Source organism: Tiliqua scincoides, chromosome 4 (genome assembly GCF_035046505.1).
Source record: "Tiliqua scincoides isolate rTilSci1 chromosome 4, rTilSci1.hap2, whole genome shotgun sequence".
Taxonomy (NCBI): Eukaryota; Metazoa; Chordata; class Lepidosauria; order Squamata; family Scincidae; genus Tiliqua; species Tiliqua scincoides.
Genome location: NC_089824.1, coordinates 129,182,541 through 129,206,383, shown reverse-complemented (window position 1 = coordinate 129,206,383; position 23,843 = coordinate 129,182,541). Strand labels below are relative to the sequence as shown.

The window sequence follows — 23,843 nt, the reverse complement described above, 5'->3', positions numbered from 1 at the left end:
AAACCTAGATTTTGGGGGGGGGGGGAAGCCCACAGAAATGTTTCATCCCCTTTCTTTCCTAAACCACTATAGTGATAAAATACCTGCCATAGTTCACTAACTCTAATTTTTTTTAAACTCACCACGAAGGACAGGTATTTTTGACGGCATTTCAACATCAAGTCACTGAGAAACCAGATAATTCAATTTCCTTGTCCATTTCTCTCTTTTTGCCTAAATGGCAGAACTCTGGGCTAGCATCTCTTCCTCAGTGCTTTCCTGTTGCTTTTCAAGTGACATAGGGCCAAATACTTCAAACCTATCTTTAGCAGATGAATTTGGAGATTTGGAAGATCTTAAACAACTGTGGGAGCCTGATTTAGTACAGGAGCATAGTGTGCTATGACAGGTTTGCTCAGTGTGCAATGTCTGTAGTAGAAAGCTGCAAATTGCTACTTTATAGGCAAATTGTCACAGGGGAGTGAGGATTTTTGCTGCTCAAATGGTACAGAGGGGAAGCTTCAAAGCCTCTTTCATAAAGTGCTATGCTCCTGCACCAAATCAGATTCCCACAGGTTTGACACTAAGAAAAAAAATTCAAAATCTTGATTCCACTCTCTTTAAGTAATTCACACACATTTGCCATGCAGGTACTTATCATCATGAGTCTGAAAAAAAGAAGTTACATCAGCATATGAGGCAACTACAAGGTGTGAACTTTATTTGTCAATGTCTGCAGCTCCAGTGATTCTATGTAATGCTCTCTGCAGAACTTTTCCTTTTCTAAACAGGGGCAGCTTAATTATTAAGCAGGGTGTGGAAAACTACCCAAGACAGCAGACTGGGGTATCACTAAAGAACAGTAAATTGTTATTATATTTCTGACAATGATAGCAATGCTTCCCAAATTCCCTTGATATTGATTTCTCCCTGGATTTTGAAATTCAACATCAATTTGAATTGTTCTCAAATGTCAGCAAATGCACCATTAATTCTCTAGTATAGCTGGATAGCCTTACTGTTTAAATTTTTAATTATAGCTATAGTGAGATGTTGAACAGCATGAGTTATATCATAAGGACTTCCTCTGAGAGCAAAAGAAGTCCCATTTCTGCAAAGTGACTTGGGAGTCCTACAGAAATGTGGCTTCTCCTTGTGACATTCAACAAGCTCCCTTTTCTCTGCAGTTCCTGTACTCCCTGAAAACGTGTTCCTGAGGGTTGCGGGATCCTATTGCACAAAGTGGAGATAGTTGAGAAAACTGCTCCTCCTTCCTTGAAATGCCACTACTTCTGTGAGTGGAAGAAGGTCTTTCCATACAAGTTGCAGAAGCTACCCAACACAACTATTTTTCCACAGAAGCTACTTTCCACAACTTTCAGTCAATCATTGTGGGCAAAGCTGGCCATTCTTTCCATAACTTATGACATTTGTCCTTTACTGTGATTTATGAAGAGCCATAATGATAAGTAGGTCTGTCAAATTCAGATTCAATTTGGTTACTGAAGAAAATGTCGCTGGTAGCGAGAGAGACAATTCTGCCCTATAACATTTAAATGCTGGTAGGAAATCTGTGTAATAGTGGGCACAATCCTAACCAGGTCTACTCAGAAGTAAGTCCTATTTTGTTCAATGGGGCTTACTCTCAGGAAAGCGTGGTTAGGATTGCAGCCACTGTCTTCTAAAGAGAGCTCTCATGTTTGTCAATTCATAGCAGATTTTAAGGAGAGAGAGAGAGAGAGAGAGAGAGAGCATGCACACGCCTACACTCTATCTTTCTAATAAGGTAGGAAGAGAAAATTTGGCACAATTGGTTCATATCTACAGAGAAAAAGTAGCAGGAAATCCTCCCTCAGAATTCTTAATTTTGCTAGAAGCACCCTTCCCCAGCTTTGACATATTTTAGCTGCCTGTCAGTTAAATTCATATTTTTAATACCACTGAATAGCTGTAAGACGACTGTTTTTTGTTTTTTTTAAATGGGGATCATGTTCCTCACATAAAACCATGCTTCAGGCAAACTAGATTTCATCATAATCACGATTTACAACATCACCTCAAACCATGGTTTAAATCTTCAGTTTCAAATAGAATGAAGGTTTGCATCAATACACACATAACTTTGTTATGGTTAATGCATAATGCATTATGGACTCTACATTGTTATTTGGCTTGTTTTGCAGTGAAACTTTACAAGGTGCCTCTGATTTGTTAAGAAGAAAATATTAACTGAAAGCATACTTAAAGGCATAATTTCATCCACAGAGACTTACTGTATTGTATACAAGGGGAAAGATAATATTGTATGCAGCACAAAGAGGCACACAAATTACATCTTGTCATACTTGGCAAGAAGCAGTTTGGCTATTACATAACTCTGTATGGAATAAAAAACTTGAAACATTTAACCAATGATTAGTAAAATGATCTGGCAGCTCAGCTTTTGCCTGGCCTAAGCCACGGTAGGAAATAAAATTGCAACAAAACATTTCCTATTACACACCACATTATTCTTTCTCAAGATAATAAAACTACAAAATGAACACAAGGAATGAGAATGGTTATACTTACAGGACAGCTGCTTATGGAAATTGAAGTTCAATATTCAGGGAACTCTGGTTAGACCATGAATGTATTTCTAGAATAGTTGGAGTTTATAATTACAACTATGCAAATACTGCAAAAGCAAAGCTGTTTCAAAATGTAAGATGTTTTATTTGGCAGCTAGGAGTACAGACGCTCCTCTCCGTAAGAACAGATTAGGTTCCAGGGGTCTATTTGTACCATTTTTTATTCTTAAATCCAATATAACTGTTTATCAGTAGTGAATATGTTGTGAAATGTGAAGTGCTCTATATCAGGGGTGTCCAAACTTTTTGGCAGGAGAGCCACACCATCACTCTGACACTGTGTCGGGGGCTGGGGAAAAAAAGAATGAATTTACATTTCAAAATTTACATAAATGAATATATTAGAGATGGAACTTGAATGAATGAATGAATGATGGTCTTGCAAGAGCTCAAGGCCTATAAAAGAACTTGCACAAGATAAGGCCTGCCTTTCCTTTGCTGCTACATCACAGACAAGAAACAGCAAGCTGTAGAGAGAGCGCTCGTTCCACAGCTCATGCAAGAAGTTGAATTCACCCTCATGCTGAGAGCTGTTGCATGAGGGCAGCATGGGCTTTAGTGAGTCTCTGGAGGGCCAGAGGCTCACTGGAGACTGTGGGTTCCCCATGGGCCAGATTGGGAGTCCCAAAGGCTGCAAGTAGCCCCTGGGCCATGGTTTGGGCACCCCCGTTCTATACTATGTATGTGATCTTCATTTAAAAAGCACACTAACTGGAGCTTGCTGGAAAAAGATGAGAGATTTTGGCACTAACGCCATCTGTGGACTATACTATAGTCATAGTAGTATATGGCCACTACTACTATTTGGCCAGGTATTTCTGTATCTTCAAAGTTCTTAAGTTCTTTTGAAGTGATTGCATTCCACTTATCACCTGACTTCAAAACAACTTTAGAAAGGTGGCATCGAAATGAAACAAACCATCAAAACAATAGAAAAAACCTGAAAGCTGCCCTACAAATCTTCAGGCTAACTTCCTCCAGAGCTTAAGATCCCAATCCTATCTAGCTTCCAGTGCTGGTGAAATTGTGCCAGTGGGATTCTTTGGTGGAGGGGCAGTCACTGGGGCCTTCTATAGGTATGGGAACATGTGTTCCCTTAACATGGAACTGCATTTTGACTACACTGGAGTTGCAAAATTGGATAGGATTGGGCCCTAAGTCATTTTTGGCTATTGTTGCACATACGCAACAGGGACCAAATGTGCACACCTGTGCGCCAGGCAAAAATGGGTTGAATCAGTGATCCCCAAACTTTTTAGCACCTGGACCCACTTTTTTAAATGACATGACCCACCAAAGTTTAGCAGACTTTTTAAAAAGGAGATCTAGAAAGAAATATTTTATTTATTTATACGTAATGATAACCAGAAAAAAGATCCTCAAACTCTATTCCTCTATATCACTGGTTCCCAACCTGTGGTCCAGGGACCACAAGTGGTCTGCAAGACTCTGAGAAGTGGTCCGTGAGGTCTCAGGGGAAAAAAAAAATCACCTTTGATCACTTCCAGTGTCTTGTTGTGCAAGCAATCTCCCATGGACAACCAAAGAGGGCAGAGAATTGACTACCCACAGCCACAACTATTGACATGTCAGCTGTGGCTACGGGCAGGCCATTCTCTGTCGTCGCTGATAGTCCATGGGAGACGGACCACCAGAGAGGGTGGAGACCAGACTCTCCACATGCACAAGTGTTCCATGACAATTTCAGTTTTTGCCTCAGTGGTACGTGGGCTTCTAAAGGTTCGGAACCACTGCTCTAAATTTACACATCCCTGCAAACTGCGGGAGCTGAGCTCCTTGCAGGGCAGTTGACAGCTGTCTTGCAAACTGCGGGAGCTGACCTCTTTGCAGGGTAATACAGTGTCTGATTTTTCCGTATCTGATCTGAAGCAATTAGTTATCTGAGCTTTTCATCACCCTTAGGTGACCCACCAAAAATCGGGTCGTGTCCCACCAGTGGGTCCCGACCCACTGCTCAAGCCTTAGATGCATACCACTCTCCCTCCCATTGCCTTTTCCTTGCCTTTCCCAGCGCAGCTGGGCTGTGCCCTGCCTGCTACATAGAAATAAAAATGGATAGTGAGTAGAACACAGTTTGAACTTCAGGTACTAAATCGAAAGCATGAGTGAGCAGGATTCAGACAAGTGCATCCTCCCCTACACCCGCCTCTCAATAACGAAGTACAGTACAGCAGTGTACACTGCATGCCTGAAATCAAAGGGGGGGAGGAGGGAAGCAGAGTGGCAAGAATACCGGAAGTGCCGACGCATAGCGAGTCTTTTGGCTCACAAAGCCTTTCCTCTTTGGGGTCCCCTGTAACAGTCCTAGTCTCGCGAGATGTCTTCCATTTGCGTGGTTTTCTTTCGGTACAGCGAGATTTCGGGAGCGTGGGGAGGACTGCGACCGGCGCATGCGCAGTGGTTCTCCTTTCGCCCAGCGGGGCAAGCAAGGTGGCGGCGCCCAGCAATGGAGCTTGTCCACGGCGGGCGGCCGCCCCGGGGAAGGAACCCCCGAACGCTGTTGGTGCGGCACTTGCCCGCGGAGTTGACGGCAGCGGAGAAGGAGGACTTGCTCAGGCACTTCGGAGCCTCGTCCGTGCGGGTCCTCTCTGACTACGGGAGGCTGGTAGGGAGGAAGCGGCTTGGTCGGTGCTCCACTGGCCGCTGCAGTGGAGGGGAGTTCCACAGGCCCCCCGTGGCGGCCACAGGCTGAGCGATGCATTGGAAGGGAGTTCCGCAGGTCCCCCGTGGCGCCACAGGCTAGGCGATGCAGCGGGGGGGGGGGAAGAATTCCACAGGCCTCCACCACAGCGGCTACAGGCTGGGCAATGCAGTGGAGGGGAGTTCCACAGGCCCCCCATGGCAGCCACAGGCTGGGCGGTGCAGTAGAAGGGAGTTCCACAGGCCCCCACCGTGGCGACCACCGACTGGGCGATGCAGTGGAGGGGAGTTCCACAGGCCCCCCACGGCGGCCACCGGCTGGGCGATGCAGTGGAGGGGAGTTCTATAGCAGTTGTTGAGAAAAAAACATACCCCCATTTGTTGATCTCAGTAAATTTCTTCCCCATATTGCACAGCACAACAGGATCAAGTATGTTCACCTGTGGGCTGGGCAGAAACGGTTTAAGGGGTGTGTGTGAGACCATGGCCCCTAGCTTACTACACTTGAGCAGTGGCATGGGGGGGTAAGGGGGAGGTAAATTTTGCAGCAGTGTAAGTGGCCCTCCCTTTGCTCTTGGAGCCTTTCTGGACAGTGTGAGCAACATGGAGGAGACACCTATACTTTGCTCTTGTTGCTTGGAATGGCTTAGAACAGTGGTTCTCAGACATTTAGCACTGGGACCCACTTTTTTAGAATGAAAATCTGTCAGGACCCACCAGAAGTGATGTCATGACCAGAAATGACATCATCAAGCAGGAAAACTTTTAAAAATCCTAGGCTGCCATCCTACCCACACTTTCCCAGGAGTAAGTCCCATTGACTATAATTGTTAAAAGCATATATGTAGTAGCCTGTTAAAAGTACAGAGCTGGAACATTTCCCCAGATACAGTCACACACCAGGGTAGCATCAAGTCTAATATATTCAAAATAAAATATTGAAATGAATGGGGACCCATCTGAAATTGGCTCATGACCCACAGTTTGAGAAACACTGGCTCAGAAGGTGAGGGGCTGCTTACACAGCACATTGAGGCACCTGCAAAACTTATCATTCTCCCCTCCCCCCCAACACCATTGCACTTGAGTAATACTGAGCAGGACAGGATGGTTTGAAAGTGTTGGGAAGTAACCAATGTGATTTCCTTTATTAGAAAATGTGACCTGAGACTTGTGATGATGCCAGGCCAGAGGCAAACAGGAATTGCATTTCATTGCCTCTAGAAATGGTTTGTCTCATGATGTGTGCATATATGAAAAACTGGTGCACAACAACAAGTTACATCAGGTTGTGTCCTCGAGATCAATATTGATATAACTTTCTTTATTCTGTACTTACTCTGTAAAAAGAGTAAATTGAGAGAATTCTGAGACTTTATTCAGTCACTATGATCATGTCTAAAAATAAGTGACTGAAGTGGGATGTTGAGTGTAATTGTCCTGTGGTGAAAGGAGAAGAAACAGCTTCCTCACTAGCGCACCTAGAGAGAATCAAATCGACCACAGCTGATTTGTGCACCAGAATGCAGAACTTCTCTCTTAACTCCTTTCCATTGAGACATGGAGAAGTCCTTGTCCATTTGCTTTAATTTGAAATAGAACTGTCTTGTGTTTTTTTGCATCCTAAAATAGCTTCCTAAATATATCTTGCATCCTAAAATAGGATATCTTGCATCCTAAAATAGCTTCCTGTATTTGCATCCTAAAATACAGTGCATTTAATGTGCTGTTAAACAGATACATTTACTTATGGCTTGTTTTTCAGAAACACACAGCTTTTGCTACTTTTCCCAGTGAAAATGCAGCTGCTCAGGTGCGTATTGAGACGTAGAATTTTTTCTGCTAGTTCCCTTATGACTGTTGGTTTCAGTATGTTAAAATATTAAAGAAGATTAAAGTGGTGTTCAGTTGTTAGAATGTGTAAACGGTGTCCGAGCCATATGGGAGACGAAGCAAGAGCATACTAGTCATGAGAACAGCTCATGAGAACAGCTGTCTCCATTTGTGCCATGTTTACCTGCTTTGCAAAAGCTGTATCCAGGGAGATTTTCTTCTTGTAGGTGTCCCCAACCACAGGAAGAAAGTCACCTCCAAGTATAACATTTAACTGTGCAGACAAATGCAGTGGGACTTGCTGGCATGCTCTTTCTCCCCCTGTCACATGGCTGCTATCCATGTCTTCTAAAATCTTAAGATTTCAGTCATATGTACACTTGAGACCACTGACCCCACTGAAATCGCCAGGACTTACTTCAGAGTAAGCATGTGTGAAATGGTGGTATATAATGCCTTGGATAAAAAACAGTAGAGGAATCTTATTGAGTGTTAAACATTTTGCCACAAACAGGTAAAAGTTAGTGCCTGTATCAGAGTGGCAAACTAAATGGACCTGGGCAACTTGTTACCTACTCTGCAGTCCACCTTCCAGGTTGTTGACAGGTTCCCTTTTCTTATAGCAATGCACAGGGAACTGATTGAGCAGGATTACATATAGTTGGTGGTCCACTAGTTCTGTAAGCCTACACTTAAACATACATGCTTCCTTTAGGGCTAAAAGGGTGGTGCAGTGTTGTGTATAACAAGGAGAGCCTTTTTTTAAAAAGTAACACAGATTATAAACTTCAAGGAGCAGGAGTTTTCTTGTTTATGTTAGAGTGTTTGCCCACATTAAAGGTGCTACATAAGCAATAAATATAAGTAAATCTGAGTCAGTGGAAGTTGTTTTTGAAACTGTGTTCAGGCTAACCTGCTGTAATCCGTTCTGGAAGAACTGGCAAAATTTGATTAAAATATATAGACATTGTTGGTTGTTACCTGTTGTTGGTAATCTAAATGTAGGTTCTCTGTTTAAAGCATCATGCACATTGATAGTACTATATAAAAATAACAAACAGATGGAAGCATGGAACACCCTCTATAATTTGTCCAGGATTGGCCCAGACAGAGTCCAAATTGGAAGAGGGGGGAGGGGGGAAAAAGGAAGGGGTAAAATATATTTATCTTCTTATTTAGAAATGCTGGAAGATTAAATGTTACAAGATTTAGCTGAGTTTTGGGCTCTATTAAAGGCTTTATCAAGACTACATCAGCTGACTCTTCTGGGCCATACTCTGGTAGTTGAATATGCAAAGGACCAAGATAGTGCTCCTGCACTTAGCCAGTCTTCTCAGTCTGAAAAGGACAAAAGGTATGTGGATGATTTCATCAGATTCACCATGTGTGGTTTTTCTTCTGAGATGTCATAAACCACTTAAGCCATTTCTGCCCAATGTTGCATATATGCAACAGGGATAAAATGTGTACACCTGTGGGTTGGGCTGAAATGGGTTAAAATATGCCAATAAATTGTGCTGTGGAAGTATTAAAAAGATAGGCCCTAAAGCTCATTTGTTGTTGCTTTGGATTCAGTGATGCCGTCGCAGTTTCCTACCACTTGATATTCCTTTTTGCTCTGTTCTTACTATGTGTGTTATGAATCTGGTCCTGGAAATACCTCTACATGTGCAAATACAAGTTTTTGAGTAGATTGTCAGTAATGTGCACGGAGAAGCTAGTACAGGTTGAGCCTCCTTATTCGGGTGGGTTCCTTTCCAAGCACTCACATGGATGGAAAAGAACACACTATAGCAAATCAATTTAAAAAACAAAGTTGCTTTGCTCTGGTGATTTAAAAACAGCCTTGCTGACCCTTGTGATGTAAGATAAGAGTCATTAAGAAGACAATCCATCAATCAGTCCTCCTCCAAGGGCTTACAAAGGTGCTTCACTCAGCCCCTCCCTTCACCAATGCAGTGATCACCTTTCTTTCACATGCTCAGGGGGAAGGGAGGGGTCTCCTGGACAGGTACGGATTGATGGTTTGCTAGCCAGCTGCCCTCTCTCTCTTTCAGTAAGAGAGGCTAGTGTTAAAGGACTGTTCCATTTTTTAAACCAATTTTAAAGGGATACATTTTTCCCCTTCTCCAGGGATCAGCACATTCATTGTCATTTGCAGGGGCCATTCATTTTGAGTTAAATCCCTGTATAAATCGACTGGACCTGTAGTTTTGCCATAAGTGTAATCCTGTGTGATTTGCACTTAGCAAGCATGGCAAGAAGGAGATAAACTTGTTATGAAGGAGAACCAAATAGATTTGGACATGCAAGATCTTGGTTAAATAAATTTTTATATACCTGGATGTCACTTTATTGGTATAAAAGCCATGATGATTCAGACATGCCCCAAAGTGAAATTAATGAGTTCATAAAACCTAACCATAACTGTTAATTTTATGTAACTATACTTCACCTTTTATGCCTACCTTCCATTGACATATTGGTTTTGCAAATTAGATTTTAAAAACATAGACCCAAGTAAAGATTCTAGGAAGAAAAAATCTTCAGTTTAAGAATTAAAGCATGCTCGTATTTATTCATGAACCAAGAAGTATGGAAATTGTAAGGTTAAGATGTCTGCCTTAACATACATAACACATATGTATATTGCTCTTATGTTCTGTTTTTTATGTAGTCTAGAAGAACCTGTGAAAGAAGAAAAGGAAAGAAAAGAGCTAAATTGCTTGAAAATTGAAAGTGGAATTGCTCCTAGCCATGGGTTAGTAATTCAGATTCTGATTAAAAGCCCACCTGTATTTGCAAAGGGATTTTGTGATATGAATGTACTATGAGCTTTAAAAAAATAAAGCGAGCATAAAGTATAACCTGTCCTGTGAAGTTTTGACTTTCTTCCTTCGTACACTGTGCTTTATCTCAAATTGCTTTTGAAATTTCCCTTCCATTTTGAAAGTGGTTTGCTGTGTTGCATGGTCCTGGCAGGGAAACTACTGTTCAAAAAAGGAAAACAATTCTTAGAGTTAATGGGACAGTGCCACAGTGGTTATGGCAGTGGATTTATTAAGTTTTAAAGTAAAAATAAGGCACAGGCACATTGATATTGAAATAAATATGAACCAGAGTTCTAAGATTAAGGAGTCCATTTATCTTATTTTGAAAGTGCTGGTTTCCAAACAAATACTGGTTTGCTTCTTTGCTACTTAAACTGTTAAGGTTTACCTTTAATCAAGCTTGTTATGAGTTTGCACTGTTTCAGTATTTAAACCTAAACATCTTTATTTGTTGTTCCATCCCCACAGGTTAACTTTTTCTATAAATTCTTGCCTCAAGTACCTATATCCACCACCGTCAAGTGCAATCCTAGCCAACATAGCAAATGCTTTGGCAAGTGTGCCTAAGTTTTACGTCCAGGTAAGTTTGTAAATCCCTCTCCCGCATGATTTTATGGAATAAACTTTGTTCCTGCATTTTATAGTTTTTCTGCTATTTTTTATATAGCAAAGTTATAATTTATTAATCCAGAAATTAAATTGCTTAGCGTGTTGATACTAGTAGACCAGAATGGTTGGATGAAAGGAAGTATACAGTATTTAGCTATTCTGTGTTAGTGTAAAGACATCCTTTTCCACTCTAAACTAAATGTATTTCAAAACTAAACAACGTCTTCACATCCATTTTGTCACTTGCTCCAATTGTAAACTAGAAGTCAATTGAATGTGCACGTGCAGAAAATTTTGACTACTTCTGAAGAACATAGCATGCTTTGGTTTTAGATGATTTACATGTTGAAGCAAGTGTTGTTTTAGGAGAGATATTTCCGATGCTGTCTTGGGAAGGCATGCCTTTTTAAAGATGGTACTTGCTAGCTGCAGTTTGTATCTGGACTGATTAGCCAAGGGCACCTTCTTGTCAACTAAAATGGGTTTAATTCTATGCCTGTAACAGATTAATTGACCAAATGTTGCACCTTAGGCTACACAAGAGCTTATATTTGATAGTGTAGCGGCTGCTGGTAACATGCAGGTTACTGCCTGTCTGTAAAGGAATTCATGTAGGCCATCTGGCATGGCTATTGATTTTGGAAGTAAGTCTTCTCAAGCATCAAAACATGTAAGTTCCAATTACTAAGTCCTGACTCTGTACTTTTAGGTAGTGCATTTTGTGGTTCCTTGAAATTTCTTAAGGTTGACTTTTTATTTTAAAATAGGAAGCTTTTTGCTCTTATAAGTGAGAAACTTGAAAGTAGGCTTTCCTGTATGCTCAAAGTAGTTACTTTTTAGCCCTTGACACAAGATCTGGCATCCTGATAATTGATCTATAGTCTCTTTTCTCTGTGGTCATGATGATCTTATCCTGCCACCCTGTTTTCATTCTTTTCTCTGAATCTCAGATGTGTTTCTGAAACCACATCTGATATGATTTATTTACGAATCCATGACTTTTCACTTGTAGATATTTTTCTACTGTTCCCTGAATTTCTTTTTTTAATTAAGAATTCACTTCTATTAACCAAAGTGTCAGTATCTGTATAAGATGTTTTGGTATACATTGGACGCTAGAGAAGTAGAGTGGCAAGAATTGATTTTGTAAGCTAGTTGCAAAATGTGGAAGGTACTATATATTACCTTATCTGGTGGTATGGTAATAGGATGGCTTTCCCTATAAGGTTGTTGTAAGAATTGCAGGCTCTCCCTGACTTACATAAGGGTTCTGTTGAAGTCACCCTTACATAAGTTGATTTTTCTGCACATACACAGCTCCATGGAAGAATTTGGGAGGAGTGGAGAAAGAATGGTGTAAAGAAAAGATGGGTGGCCATGTTATTCCTGTTGCTTTTGGAATGCTTTCTATACGTTCAAAATTATGTAGGTTGCGGCTCCTTCTGTTCTGACATAATTGTATGAAATATTTTGAGCGCTTCAGAGATGAATATAAATACTAAGTTGCTATCATTTCAGGTTTTGCATCTTATGAACAAAATGAATCTTCCCCCTCCGTTTGGACCAATTACTGCTCGACCTCCCATGGTATATTGCATAATTATAGTGTTGCAGTAAACTGCATGTACAAATATGTTTTTAAAGGTACCCTCCTCCCTGGCGGTTCTGAGGCCAGATTTGAAAAAAAAGCTGTTTGGTCTGATTCCAGGAAGTGAGAGAGCCTTGTCTTTTTTCCTTTTTCCCCTGAAACTGTTCTTCATGCCATTGTGCAGATTATTTTTGAAACTCTTCAGTAATAAAAGCAGTTTGCAGTACAGCGTGGGGGCAGAGTTCCTATTTCAGAAATGCAAGCGTAGAGCCCCCAGGCTTGTAGTGTCATGCATCTTAGAATACTGTACATTTTTGTCAAGTAGACTTGTAGAGCTATTGGAGGGGACATTGATTTCAAAGAATGGTTCGTTTGAAAACTTAAATGGCAGTTGTATCCATTTTGACCATGACTTTATTTCCTTTCCCTTCTGCAGCCCCTACTTTTACTTATACCCACTTCTGTACCTATGTCTCCCATTCCAAAAGTATTCCATTGATTTTTCCTTTTGTCTTCAGAAGGCCCTATTGTGGAATAATAAGATGGTATGTGAAAGGCATTGGTTATCAGTAGTATGCAATACAAAAAACTCTGTCATTAAATACTGTGCAGAAAAAAATTATACTTGAGGTTTTTTTGTCATTTGAACCATCAAACATTATTATTCTTTACAATATTGAAGAGATTATTTCTTTTTATATCTTGTTTAGTATGAAGAATATATACCTATGCCACCCCCTCTTGTTCCACCTTTGCCCCCATTGGAGCCTCCTTTGCCGGAAGAAGACGACAGTCAAGGTTCAAGCAAAGATGAGTCAGAATATGAGAGTGGTGAGGAAGAAGACAAAGCAAGGTTGGTTATCTGTTGCTGCAAGCCACAGCTTTAGGACTCTGGTGATGATGTTTCCCTTGGTTCACAAATAGTAAGGCTTTTAGACGACATCATAGCTGAAACTTTTCTGGAGATGTGTGCAGTCTGCTGAAGCTTTTAAGGATGACTCATTGAAATGGGTGGGGTTTGCTTTGAAGTTCTGTGCTTTTGGGATTGTGGTGCAATATGGCTCCCTGTGCTAGAATGAGGGAGTAGTTTCAAAGCTAATATTAATTCCTTGTACTTGTATTTTTTTTTCAAATTGCACAAAATTTTGGATTACTAAAAGCCCCTTTCAGTATTCAGATATAAGATGCAGCGTTATCAAACCTTAAAACTACACTTGGCAAAATATTTTAAAATGGACAGATTTTAAAAGCGTGCTTTAAATTTGAATCTGTTAAGTTTTTGATGTATCCTGATTGATTTTAAAATTTGTCTCTAGTATTTGTTTTGATAGATTAAATTGTGTGTGATTATAATAGGATGCATCTAAGAGCTTGACCCCAATGTATTTTTAAAAAAAATTCTAAGACAATATCTTCAAGCTGACATCAAACCTTCTTCTGAAGAGCAGTGCTGGCACCAGGTTACTGGGAGCCCTGGGGCCAAGTGCTCCACTGGGCTCTTCATAACACAGCCTTATGATACACTGCAAGCTACTACTAGCACCAGTATTGTGGGTTTGGGGTAAGCCTTCTGATGAGCGTGGATTCTTGGCTGATGCCCAGCTGACCAAACCCCAGTGCCACCCCTGATAAACACCAATGTTTATTTTGTTATATAAATTTCTCCGTGGATATTTTTGTTAAAAAGCTCTATAAATATTGTACTAATGATGATGACTTTAGCAACTACCAGAGAGATACTTATTTTAAAAAATAAAAAAAAAATTCTGAGGTCAGGAATGGATTCTGTTAACAATTTTCCTATTTGGAAACAATAACGGTAGAAAATTATTTTCGTCTATCTCTTTCATATGTTTAGATTTACAAAACTGATGGAACTCGCAACCCTTCAACCTAAGCGACAGATACCAACAAAACAGCACCGTCCAAGAAAAAAAAGAAAGATAAAAGATTTATTAAATGTCTCCCTACCCGTTCACCACAGGTATTGAAAAAAGTTTTAATTCAAAGTATTTCCATTTAATTAGTGCTATTGGCACCGTGTTCTAGATGCCTTGGTTGACTGAGTTATCTGCTTGTTTGAAACTGTTACCAACTGTTGATACGCAGTTGGTAACCAATATACAAAATTATCAAACATTGTGGCAGTATATATCTTCATAGCAAGAGACAAGTTTTGAACATCTCTACGTTCAGGTTGTTGAGTTCTTGTACCTTTTAAACTGCAAATATGTGAACTTGTGTATTCAGCACTTTATGCTCCTCCTTTGGTCAAATGTACTTGAACACTTGAAAAGTTGAGTTATTGGAACTGAAGAAACTTTTGCAAAAGTATTTGATTTTGTAGTTTTCACAAGATTGTGTTCAAAATGGTTTTAACAAGCATAAACATTCAGTACGACAAAAGGAATCTAGCAAGTTATGAACCATTTTTAAAAGCCAAACAGCTTTAAAGCCATCTGCTATATTTAAAATATAAAAGATCCTTAAAATCCCGTTTGGATAAGTTTGTCTAAAAGAAATATAAAATCTTTCAAGAATGCAGTATGTGGCAAATTGTCTCAATAAAACAAACTTAACATAGCTTAATGTTGTATTTCAACAATAGTTTGCATCCTGCACTGTCGCCTTCAGAAGTGTTCGAGCAGCCTCAGAACGTAGGCCTCAAAAAAATTGAATTTCACATTTCTGCAGATGTACCAACTATTCTTCAGAAAAGCCTGGAGATGGAGCAGGACAATGGTATGCAACAAATAAATTGCACACTAGTGTTGTACTTGGTGTACTGTAGTGACTGAACGATAAGCTCAGGAAGTTTGTGCCTTGCCTTGTGTCCTGTCTTGCCTGAACTCGCAAGATGGTCTTAAGGTCATCACTGTGATCCCTGCGAAATGGGGAAAATAAAACTGACCTACAGAGGTATTGTTGTGTTACTCAATATAGAGTACTGTACTGTAAAAGTGTTTGCAGTACAGTACTCTGCATTGTGTGGTGCATTTAACTTTGAAAAGCAGGTTAATGGGGCTTGCTGGTCGTGGCTGAAATAAGATGGGGAATATTTGGGAATGCTACTAATGCCTTCTTGGAGCTATGGCCAGGCTCGTTTGTGACTTGCTTCAGTTGAATGTTCTTAAGTAGGGGAGCTTCTATAGTGTATTTTAGTAAATGGCTTTGTAAATTACGCTGTTGAAAAGTGGTATATAAATATTCTTAATAACAGTTTTTAATGCTTTTAACATGCTGTATACCCAATTCATTGTTTGAGTTCCTTCCTACTTGAATTTGTGTTTACAGTTCTGAAGGTAGGATGATCTCCCAAGACTAATAAAGAAAATTGCAATGTAAATTTATGCTTGTCTTAAATTTTGAGTTTTCTCACATGTTCTGCCAGCATAGCCCTTTGTTTCTACTTTTCGTAGGGGTTTATTCAGTGTATTTACAGACATTGGGCACAGTCAAGCACTGATGTAAGGATGCTTAGGTCTGTTGAATTCAGTGGGCCTTGGCATGCTTAAATGTGTAGTGAATAGCTTGGATTTATCTTGGCTAGAATCTTTTGCGCCCCTGGATCAGATCAGAAATAAAAGTTTTTTCTTCCTTTTTAGGCATTTATGCTGCAGTTGATAATAAAACATCCAATATAGGATTTGGAAAAATCTTCCCTGCTCCCTGTTTCGGTCAAGAAGAGGAGGCAGAAGAAGAAGATGATGAAATACCGTCAGAATTTATTTCTAAAAGAGAATTAGAAAAAGGCAGGGTCTCCCAAAGAGGTGATTTTTTTGTAATGGTTCAAACATTTTTCTTACATTCACTGTAAATGCTTATTTATTGCTATCCTGCTTAAAAATGCTGAGTTTGTTTGTAAAGGTTGCTGTTTTGATGTCATTCTTAATTTTGAAGAGTCAGTTGTTAAAGTTGTTGTTGTTAGAGTCAGTTGTTAAAGAATTCGTTTAAAATTCAGATTAACAATAGCTGTCCTTTTCCCACAGAAATGCACACACTATCTGTCTTCAAAAACTATGAGACTGGTGACCCAAATTGCAGAATTTACGTGAAGAATTTGTCTAAGCAAGTTCAGGAAAAGGTAAATAGGATTTGAGCCTGATACTGTGGTTCCTTTGTCAAGAGTGGCTAACTTTTCCTGATGTGTGTTTGTTTTAATCCCAGGACTTGAAGTTTATTTTTGGAAGATACGTTGACTTTTCATCAGAAACTGAACGTATAATGTAAGTGAGGGTTAGAGAACTTTGGATTAGTCTTACCTGGGTTAATAAAGTGAACTCTGGATGTCTCCACCTAGGTTCCTTTAGGTGATATTTTTAAATTCCCCCCCCCCCCGATCTACTTAAAGATACAATTCAGACTAGATAGCAGAACACAAGATGGAGGAGAGAAGAGGGATAGGTTACAGTGGAGAGCGAAAAGTAGCCACTGGAGGTGTAACATTTGAGTGAAAGAAGCTGGTGTTCTTTTGTGACTGAGATGCAAATCAAGACATTCCCAGTGAAGCAATGATGAGTTGACACAATGAAGACACAGAGGCCAGGGTGTCAGCTTGAGTGCGAGGAGCTTGAGCCCTTTTCCGAGCTAGCCCTAGGCTTTTATCATATTTTTATAAAACAATATTAAACAAACTTAAGTTGTTTTTATTTATTGATAAGACTTTTTTTTTTAGGCAAAAACACATTTCTAACAATTGAGCACTAACCGTTATCTGAAAAGCTATAACTTATCCCTGTTTTCCCTTGCACTGGGCCTCACGCTCTTACCTTTTTATGGACAAGAAACATTCTAAGGTTTGTCTCGGATGAAGAAAGGCGGGTGTGCCTGCCCAAAATTGTTGCCATGTCTCGCCTAAAGCCCTGAAGCCCAGTGCCTCTGCACTACTATACTACACCCAGCTTGATTCCTGCTTCTGCCATGAACTTGCTAGGTGCTTAGGCAAGTCCCTCTCTCTGTCTCAGTTCCCCAGCTGCACTATAACTTACAGGATAGTCATACAGTTTATATTAACAAACTGCAATCGAAGTGTTCTGTACACTCAAAAAGTGCTATTCAAATGCTTGGTTGTATTAAGAAACGTGGCAGCAGGTTATTGGAAGGGACTGAAATGATACACTTGGAATAAATGGGGCAGACATGGAGGCAGTAAGTGCATGTTATATAAGGAATGCATTTGTCAATAAAAGTCTGGGGGAAACAGCTACAGAAGAAGAGAGATAGATTTGCCAGTGAGGGCAACACATGGCTTAGCTGAAGAAGGCTTTGTGCAATGGAACTGCCATTTTTATTCCATAGATACCATAGCTTGGAAAACTGAGGAGGGTTTATAGTATGAGTTCATGGTTTTGAAAAGATAGCTTCCTCCTCTTCTGCTCCCCCCTCCCACCAAATAGCATGAAATCTTATCTTTGTTTTGTGTGAACAGTGCAAGGCCAGGGCAGGCAGTTTGCACACTGATTTCTTTTTTTAAGCAAAACGCCACTATACACTGCTGTTGTGCTACTGTGAAGTAGAGCTTTTCTAGGCAGCATTGAAACAAATGGTTTTTCACTTCTTTTTGTCTGTAGAAGTAGATTCTGTTGACTCCCTGTATGTGATCTGAATCATCATTGCCCTTTCCCTGCATCTTCTGTGATACATGATGGGAAGTGAAAGAGTTGTAGCATTTCTGTCCTGTGATTTATCCCAGGTTTGATATACGCTTAATGAAAGAAGGCCGCATGAAAGGACAAGCATTTATTGGACTTCCAAATGAAAAAGCAGCTGCAAAAGCTTTGAAAGAAGCAAATGGATATATTTTGTTTGACAAGCCCATGGTGGTTGTATCCTTTTCTGAAGCTTTTAAGTTTCAGTTTGGTTTTCAGAATTTTGTTTGTTTATATATGTCCACAGTTAGTCTTAGGCATTACTCTGGGCACTATTTGTGTCTTAGTGACCATTTTGATCATCGCCGTTTGAAAATAAAACAGACCTGTTATGGGGTATCAGCTGGTTAGATGTTATTTGAAAGCAGTGTGTCAGAATGCTAAAAATGAGGCTTTGAGTTATTGAGTTTTTACTCAATCTCAGTTTTTACCAGGGTCACTTTCAAAGAACACTTATCCCTTGAACATTAAGGTAGTAAAGTCCCCAAAACTAGTCTATAAATATTTGAATAAGATTTTACATACATAAAATGTATTACACCGTTCAGCAAGGACAGAGCAGCAGGCAGCATTTAACTGTTTTTTGATGTCCAGATGGTGAAACATGATGCGTTGATGACATTCCACATTACGTGCACAGATTTGACCTGCAGTTCCCTAATTACCTGTGCTGCTGTTGGAGCTTTTGATATCAGTTTTGTGCATTTTAGTGTTGCATGGTTGAAGCTAATGCTGTATTCCTGTGTTCATGTTTGTGGGAGAGAACTCCTTTGAACTCAGTAGGCATGCCACTGTAAGTAATTTTATTTATCTCATGTTGCTTTTAAGAAATTCAGAGCAGCAGACATGATTCTACCCCTATTTTTTTAGTTGAAGAAATCTGTGTGGTAGGTTAGACTAGGAGAATGTAATTGACCAAAGGTCACCATAGTGATCTTCATGACTAACTGTATTCAACCTAAATATTCCTGGTCCTAGTCTACTTTAATTGCTTCAAAATAATTCACCATTATAAATCGGGAAGAATATTATTTCCATTTTGTTTTTTAATAGAGTTGCATCAGTTTTGTAACTTAATTTTTCTCAGCAGCCTTTACAAATCCCCCTGATTGGCAATTCTTCTCTAGATCAGTTTGTTCTGGTTTTATCTTGAATATAGAGTAAGAAGTGCTGTCATTTTATAACACATTTATTCTCCATAATCTATCACATGCAAATATTGCCTTCTGCTTTATGAATTAAGCATTCTTGCTAACAGGTGTCAATAAGACTTGTGGTCTTTAACAAGATCTTAGCAATTTGCTCGATCAGCAAGACCAAAGCCGGATTCCAAAGATGAGAAAAGGAAAAGATAGAGGGGAAAACCGTGGGGGTAAGTCTGTTTTTTCAGCATAATAGTAAATAATGCACAGACGAAGCTAGTTCTCACTGACTTACAGTAACTCAAACAGGTGCTCACATAATTGATTTGACTGTTCCTCCATATGAACACTTTCCTGGACATGAAAAACTAAAGCATTCTCATTTTTGTGTGTGTAGTAGTCCTCCTTTTACCCCCAACTCCTTTTGGAAGCATTCTGTCAATACAGTCCAGATAAAAGTTTGCTATCTCAGTAATTGTAGACCCAGAGGTTAATACTAATTTTGTAAGCGATCTTTAAGTTCTCTGGGACAAGCAAAGCTACAGTTTTTAAAATCTGATAATACTTTTCATAATTATTCACATGCACATTTCCACTGTTAGTACGTCGGATTACAAATGTGAAAGTCACACATACCTAGTTTCCACTGTTCTCCAAGAACTGTAGAGTCTCTGATCATTATTTAGATGAGATTGTGGGTCAGGTTACTTCTGTTTAATGACTGACAGCCCTGGAGTTGGATGCGTACTTCCACTTATCTTAAATGGCAGTTTGGATGCACATGGCAGTTATAGGTGGCCATCCAAATTCATGTTAGCTGTGCATACAGAAAACTAGTTACATGAGCAGATCTTCTTGGGAGATTTTCTTGTGTGTCCTCAGTTCTCATATTCCGGAATCACTTTTCAAATTAATACACATGTGCTTTCTTCCAGCTAGCTTCTGGTTCTAGCTTCTAATTTTCAACCTGAAGTATTAAAACCTTGTTATTAAAAACTTTATTTTATCTGTTTGGGAAATGCTGTGAAACCTAATATAAGGTGTGAATGAGAGCATCTTATAAAATGTGCCACCTTCCCAAATGCTACTATAAGCGGTGAACACAAACTATCATTATCGTAACGAGTGGTTAAAAATAATCATCAGTAAAGACAAGGACCAACAAAACCAGAGGTAACTAACATCTCCAGACTAGTATAAAATTGTACCAGATCCCCAGTACCTTGTTTAATAAAGAGATTTTAGCAAACTCATAACTATCTGCCATTGTTGTTGGTTAATTCCTAAACATGCAGGTTTTCACTAGTAATACTAACTTCATTTTGAATGTTTTGGCACTTTTGAAGAGCACATCAGGTGCTTCCTAAAATAATACTTCAATAAATACATCAGATGTTCAAAATAATTGAAGCATATGGCCATATGCAGCCTAGTTATCAGATATCTGCAAGGGTAATTCCAGTTGGTTACTATTTTTTTTAAAGTCAGATTTACCTGATCTTTCAGGTTTTTCAGTCTTCGCTGGCTTGATCATTTCTAATCAACCGAATATTGTGATTGTGTATTCATAATACACAGTCATAATACATAATACATAGTTACAGGAATGCGCCACTTAACAACTGTCCACTTAACGATGAACCACATATATGATGGTGGTCTAAGCACAATAAAGAAAATGAGGCAATTGCATCTCCCATAGCCTGCAGCTGAGTGTCTGTTTACACAACAAAGATGCTCTTAATGCAAAGAGGCAATCTCTAGCCTGTGCAACCAGCTAGTGTCTGGCAGGGAGTGTATATTCACGCAACAAAGGTAATAGATTGGACTGAATGTTCACTTAATGACATAATTGCATAACAACGGAGATAGGAAAACTTACCACTGTCATTGTTGTGCACCTGTATATTTAATTTAAAGAATAAAACAAAGTACAGTAACTATGTAAGATTCTGTTTGCAGTAACGCATTGTAGAGTTTTGCATCCATTTTATCTTTTTGGTAAAGAATATTGCAGTGTTTCCTGGTCTTGTGTGGGTTCATCAGTATTCTCAAATAACCAAAATATTCTCCACTATCTAGTACTTCATGTATTAGTTTATGAGGCTTGGGGATTCCCAGCCTTGGAAAACAGGAATGGCACAGGTTTATCATCATGTTCAAGTGAGACAGTTATAAATCAGATTGCACTACAGTATTGTAACTCTGTAACTGTGATATAATAGTTAAAATATTTTTAATGGCAATATTTTGTTCATCAGCAAATATAATTGCAACTGATAATGGATCAAAACAGTATTATCCCTGAAAAAGATATTTCCACCCTGGTTTGGTTAAAGTGTCTTTTGATTGTTTGTACTTGCTACCAGTCCTGCCTCCTCCCATGTAGAAGAAGTGGGATTTTTGGTTGATTTCATGTTGAACTTCATGGCACTCTAAGGACCTCTGAAACCTAGCATAAATATGGGGGTCTAGTGCCCCCCCATCCATCTTTGAGCTAGGACTTGTTCCTTTCAACTTGGTCCTTTTTCCAGTTGTGGAGAGGGGTGGATTATCTCACCAGAACAAATGGTGAATTCACCAGTTAGCAACATGGACTCCTGTCTGTGTCATGGTGCTAGCAAATTTTTCCCCAGATTTACAGAGGAACAATTTGGAGCATGCATACTATGGTAATTGCTTCCCTTTCAATTTCTTTTTCCATGTTTATGCTAAAGGAGTACAGTGAAGTAAACAAATGCTGCAGTAACCTGGGTGGTACATTGAGCGCATTTTCTTCTGAGCACACTGAGTATAACTGAATAGGCAACAGTCCAAGCCAGAGCATATTACTGCATTCTAGCACAAAGGTAGAGGTGTTCTCCTTCCTCCACTGTCTTAGAAGACTGGAACCCATTTTGTCTAACTTTCCTGTGACAGTGCAGCTGCAGTGCAGCTCTAAGGAAGGGAACAAGTGTTCCCTTACCTGAAGACTACCACCCTCCCTCAGGATGTAGTACATGTCCCATTGGCCTGGCTGCACCAGCACTGGAAAGTTGGATAGGATTGGGAGTTGAGTACTCAACTTTTGAAAATGGTAAAAATCCAGAATTCTGCTGCATATATTATGCTGATGCAATAGTAAAAAAAAACACTACTTAATCTTTGATGTGGAATCAGAACTGTTGCACAGTTTGTTTTGTGGTGAGAACATTAAAATCACCAGTATAAGAATTTTTTTCAATTTTTTTTCATTCAGTTTAAAGAATGAAAACTGTAACAGGGAATAAAAGAATTAAACCACATTCTGCTGTTCTTCTTTAGAAACATTCCTGCGTAAATACTACAGTAATACTGTGTCATGCAAAGTGTATCCTTTCTTGTTGTATCCTTTTTTATGTATTTTTTTTTTCTGAAAAATAACCAGTTGTCCTAAGGTCCTTTTCTAGCATTGAGTTAGGAGGTAAATTGACAGGTCTCGAGTAACTCAATTTGAAATGTTCAAAATAAAACCTTTTAGGAAGCTATTGGGCGAGCTGGGCCTCTCTTACGAACCCATGGAAGTTATTAGCCTAAGGGAGCAATCCTAACTGGCGGTTATGCCATTATAGGTGCTCCGAAGGAGTCGCAAACATGCCGTAAAGCATGCTTCCGTGCTGCCACGTGCCGGCGCAAGTGGACCGGCACAAGCAGCAAAAGTAGGCATGGGGAGGGGGCGTTACTGGGGGAGGGCGGGCCCAGGGGCGGGCAGGCGCATGGGGAGCTGGGGGTGGGGCTGGGACCCGGCAGTTATGCCAGATTCCAACCCCCATCCCCGGGGTGAGTGGAGCGGCTTCAAGCCGCTCTGCTCTCCTTGGACTTGCGCCACCTCTGGAGGTGGCGCAGGTCCAAGGAGACCCATAGGGGCGCGCAGCCCTTACCCAGGGGTAAGGGGAAGAGCTTCCCCTTGCCCCTGCCTAAGCTGCTGCTCACTGCAGTCCCACGTTGGATGCAGCACAAGCCTCTTGGCTTGCCTGCTGCAGCGTGGGTTAGCATTGCGCCCTAAGATTTTAATTTTTAATTTAATTAAATTTTAATTAATTTTTAATTTTGTGCTTCATTTTAATTGTTAAACACACTTTCAGGTACCAGATTTTCAGCCAGTTTAAACTATTCTGCTTACGTTGGTAGAGTTTTAAATCTTTTATACTAACTGAAGATCTGGTGCCAAGAATATATTTAACTTGCATTGCAGCATGCACACAAAAGTCTTCCAATTTCAAGGTGTTCAGAGGGAGAAAAATGAAACCATGACACTCAAGTAATATCCTTTTGCGATACTTTCTGTCATTTTGGGCAGGGTTCTGTGGGTTAGCTGCTTTTTGTCATTTTGTCCATATTGGATAAGGAACAGCAACTGCATTGGTGTTTTATAAGTGGAGCAAACTACATCATTACCATCTTGTTAACCTATTTTACCTGTAGCTAATTTTCTTTTTGAACTCATATTCTAGCCTGTACTCATTTTAATGAAATCTAGCTGTTTCAGACACACTTCTCTAGTTTTTCTTATTATCCAAATCTTTTAGCTTTCCAGTTGAGATACATTGAGTGTTCTGTTTTTAATGCACCTTTAAATCATTCCAGGTTCGTTTTGAGTTCCATGTGTGTTCAAGCTCCACGAAGAAGATGCATGGTCAGCGGGACTGTTGAGCAGTGCATGATTATAGCATTTCAAATTTAAAACCAACACAAAACTAATTAACATTAGGTGCGTACATGCTATTAAACATGAAGGCCTTCCAATTGATCATGCAGCAAATATGTACAAAATGTATTTCAGTAAAAGTTAAATAAATTATTCTCATTTTCTGCATTGTGTGTGTGTTTTTAATGCAACATTTGTTCCTCCATAACAAATTCCCAAAGATTATTCAATCAGTGAACCACATATACATTCAATT

At 39.7% G+C, this 23,843-nt stretch overlaps 1 protein-coding gene across 2 annotated transcripts; it reads left to right on the top strand.

The window, feature by feature from the left end:
- Positions 1 to 5,052: 5,052 nt before the first annotated feature.
- On the top strand, positions 5,053 to 23,717 carry RNPC3 (RNA binding region (RNP1, RRM) containing 3). 2 transcript variants are annotated; one of them, XM_066625701.1, is made up of 15 exons: positions 5,053 to 5,235; positions 7,036 to 7,083; positions 8,339 to 8,457; positions 9,781 to 9,864; positions 10,403 to 10,514; positions 12,062 to 12,130; positions 12,842 to 12,984; positions 13,990 to 14,115; positions 14,740 to 14,873; positions 15,737 to 15,901; positions 16,121 to 16,215; positions 16,299 to 16,357; positions 17,824 to 17,956; positions 19,075 to 19,151; positions 23,527 to 23,717. In XM_066625701.1, the coding sequence occupies exons 1-14, from the start codon at positions 5,077 to 5,079 to the stop codon at positions 19,132 to 19,134; spliced, it is 1,506 nt and encodes a 501-aa protein (XP_066481798.1). In that variant the 5' UTR covers positions 5,053 to 5,076; the 3' UTR covers positions 19,135 to 19,151; positions 23,527 to 23,717. The 2 variants fall into 2 exon arrangements, with proteins under 2 accessions (XP_066481798.1, XP_066481799.1); XM_066625702.1 differs by lacking the exon at positions 23,527 to 23,717 and adding an exon at positions 22,160 to 22,587.
- Positions 23,718 to 23,843: the final 126 nt, after the last annotated feature.

Coding starts and splice junctions, on each gene's coding strand:
- RNPC3 (XM_066625701.1), top strand. CDS start 5,077: ATGGAGCTTGTCCACGGCGGGCGGCCGCCCCGGGGAAGGAACCCCCGA. Junction 7,084..8,338: donor GTGAAAATGCAGCTGCTCAG/GTGCGTATTGAG, acceptor GCTCTATTAAAG/GCTTTATCAAGACTACATCA. Junction 10,515..12,061: donor TGCCTAAGTTTTACGTCCAG/GTAAGTTTGTAA, acceptor CTATCATTTCAG/GTTTTGCATCTTATGAACAA.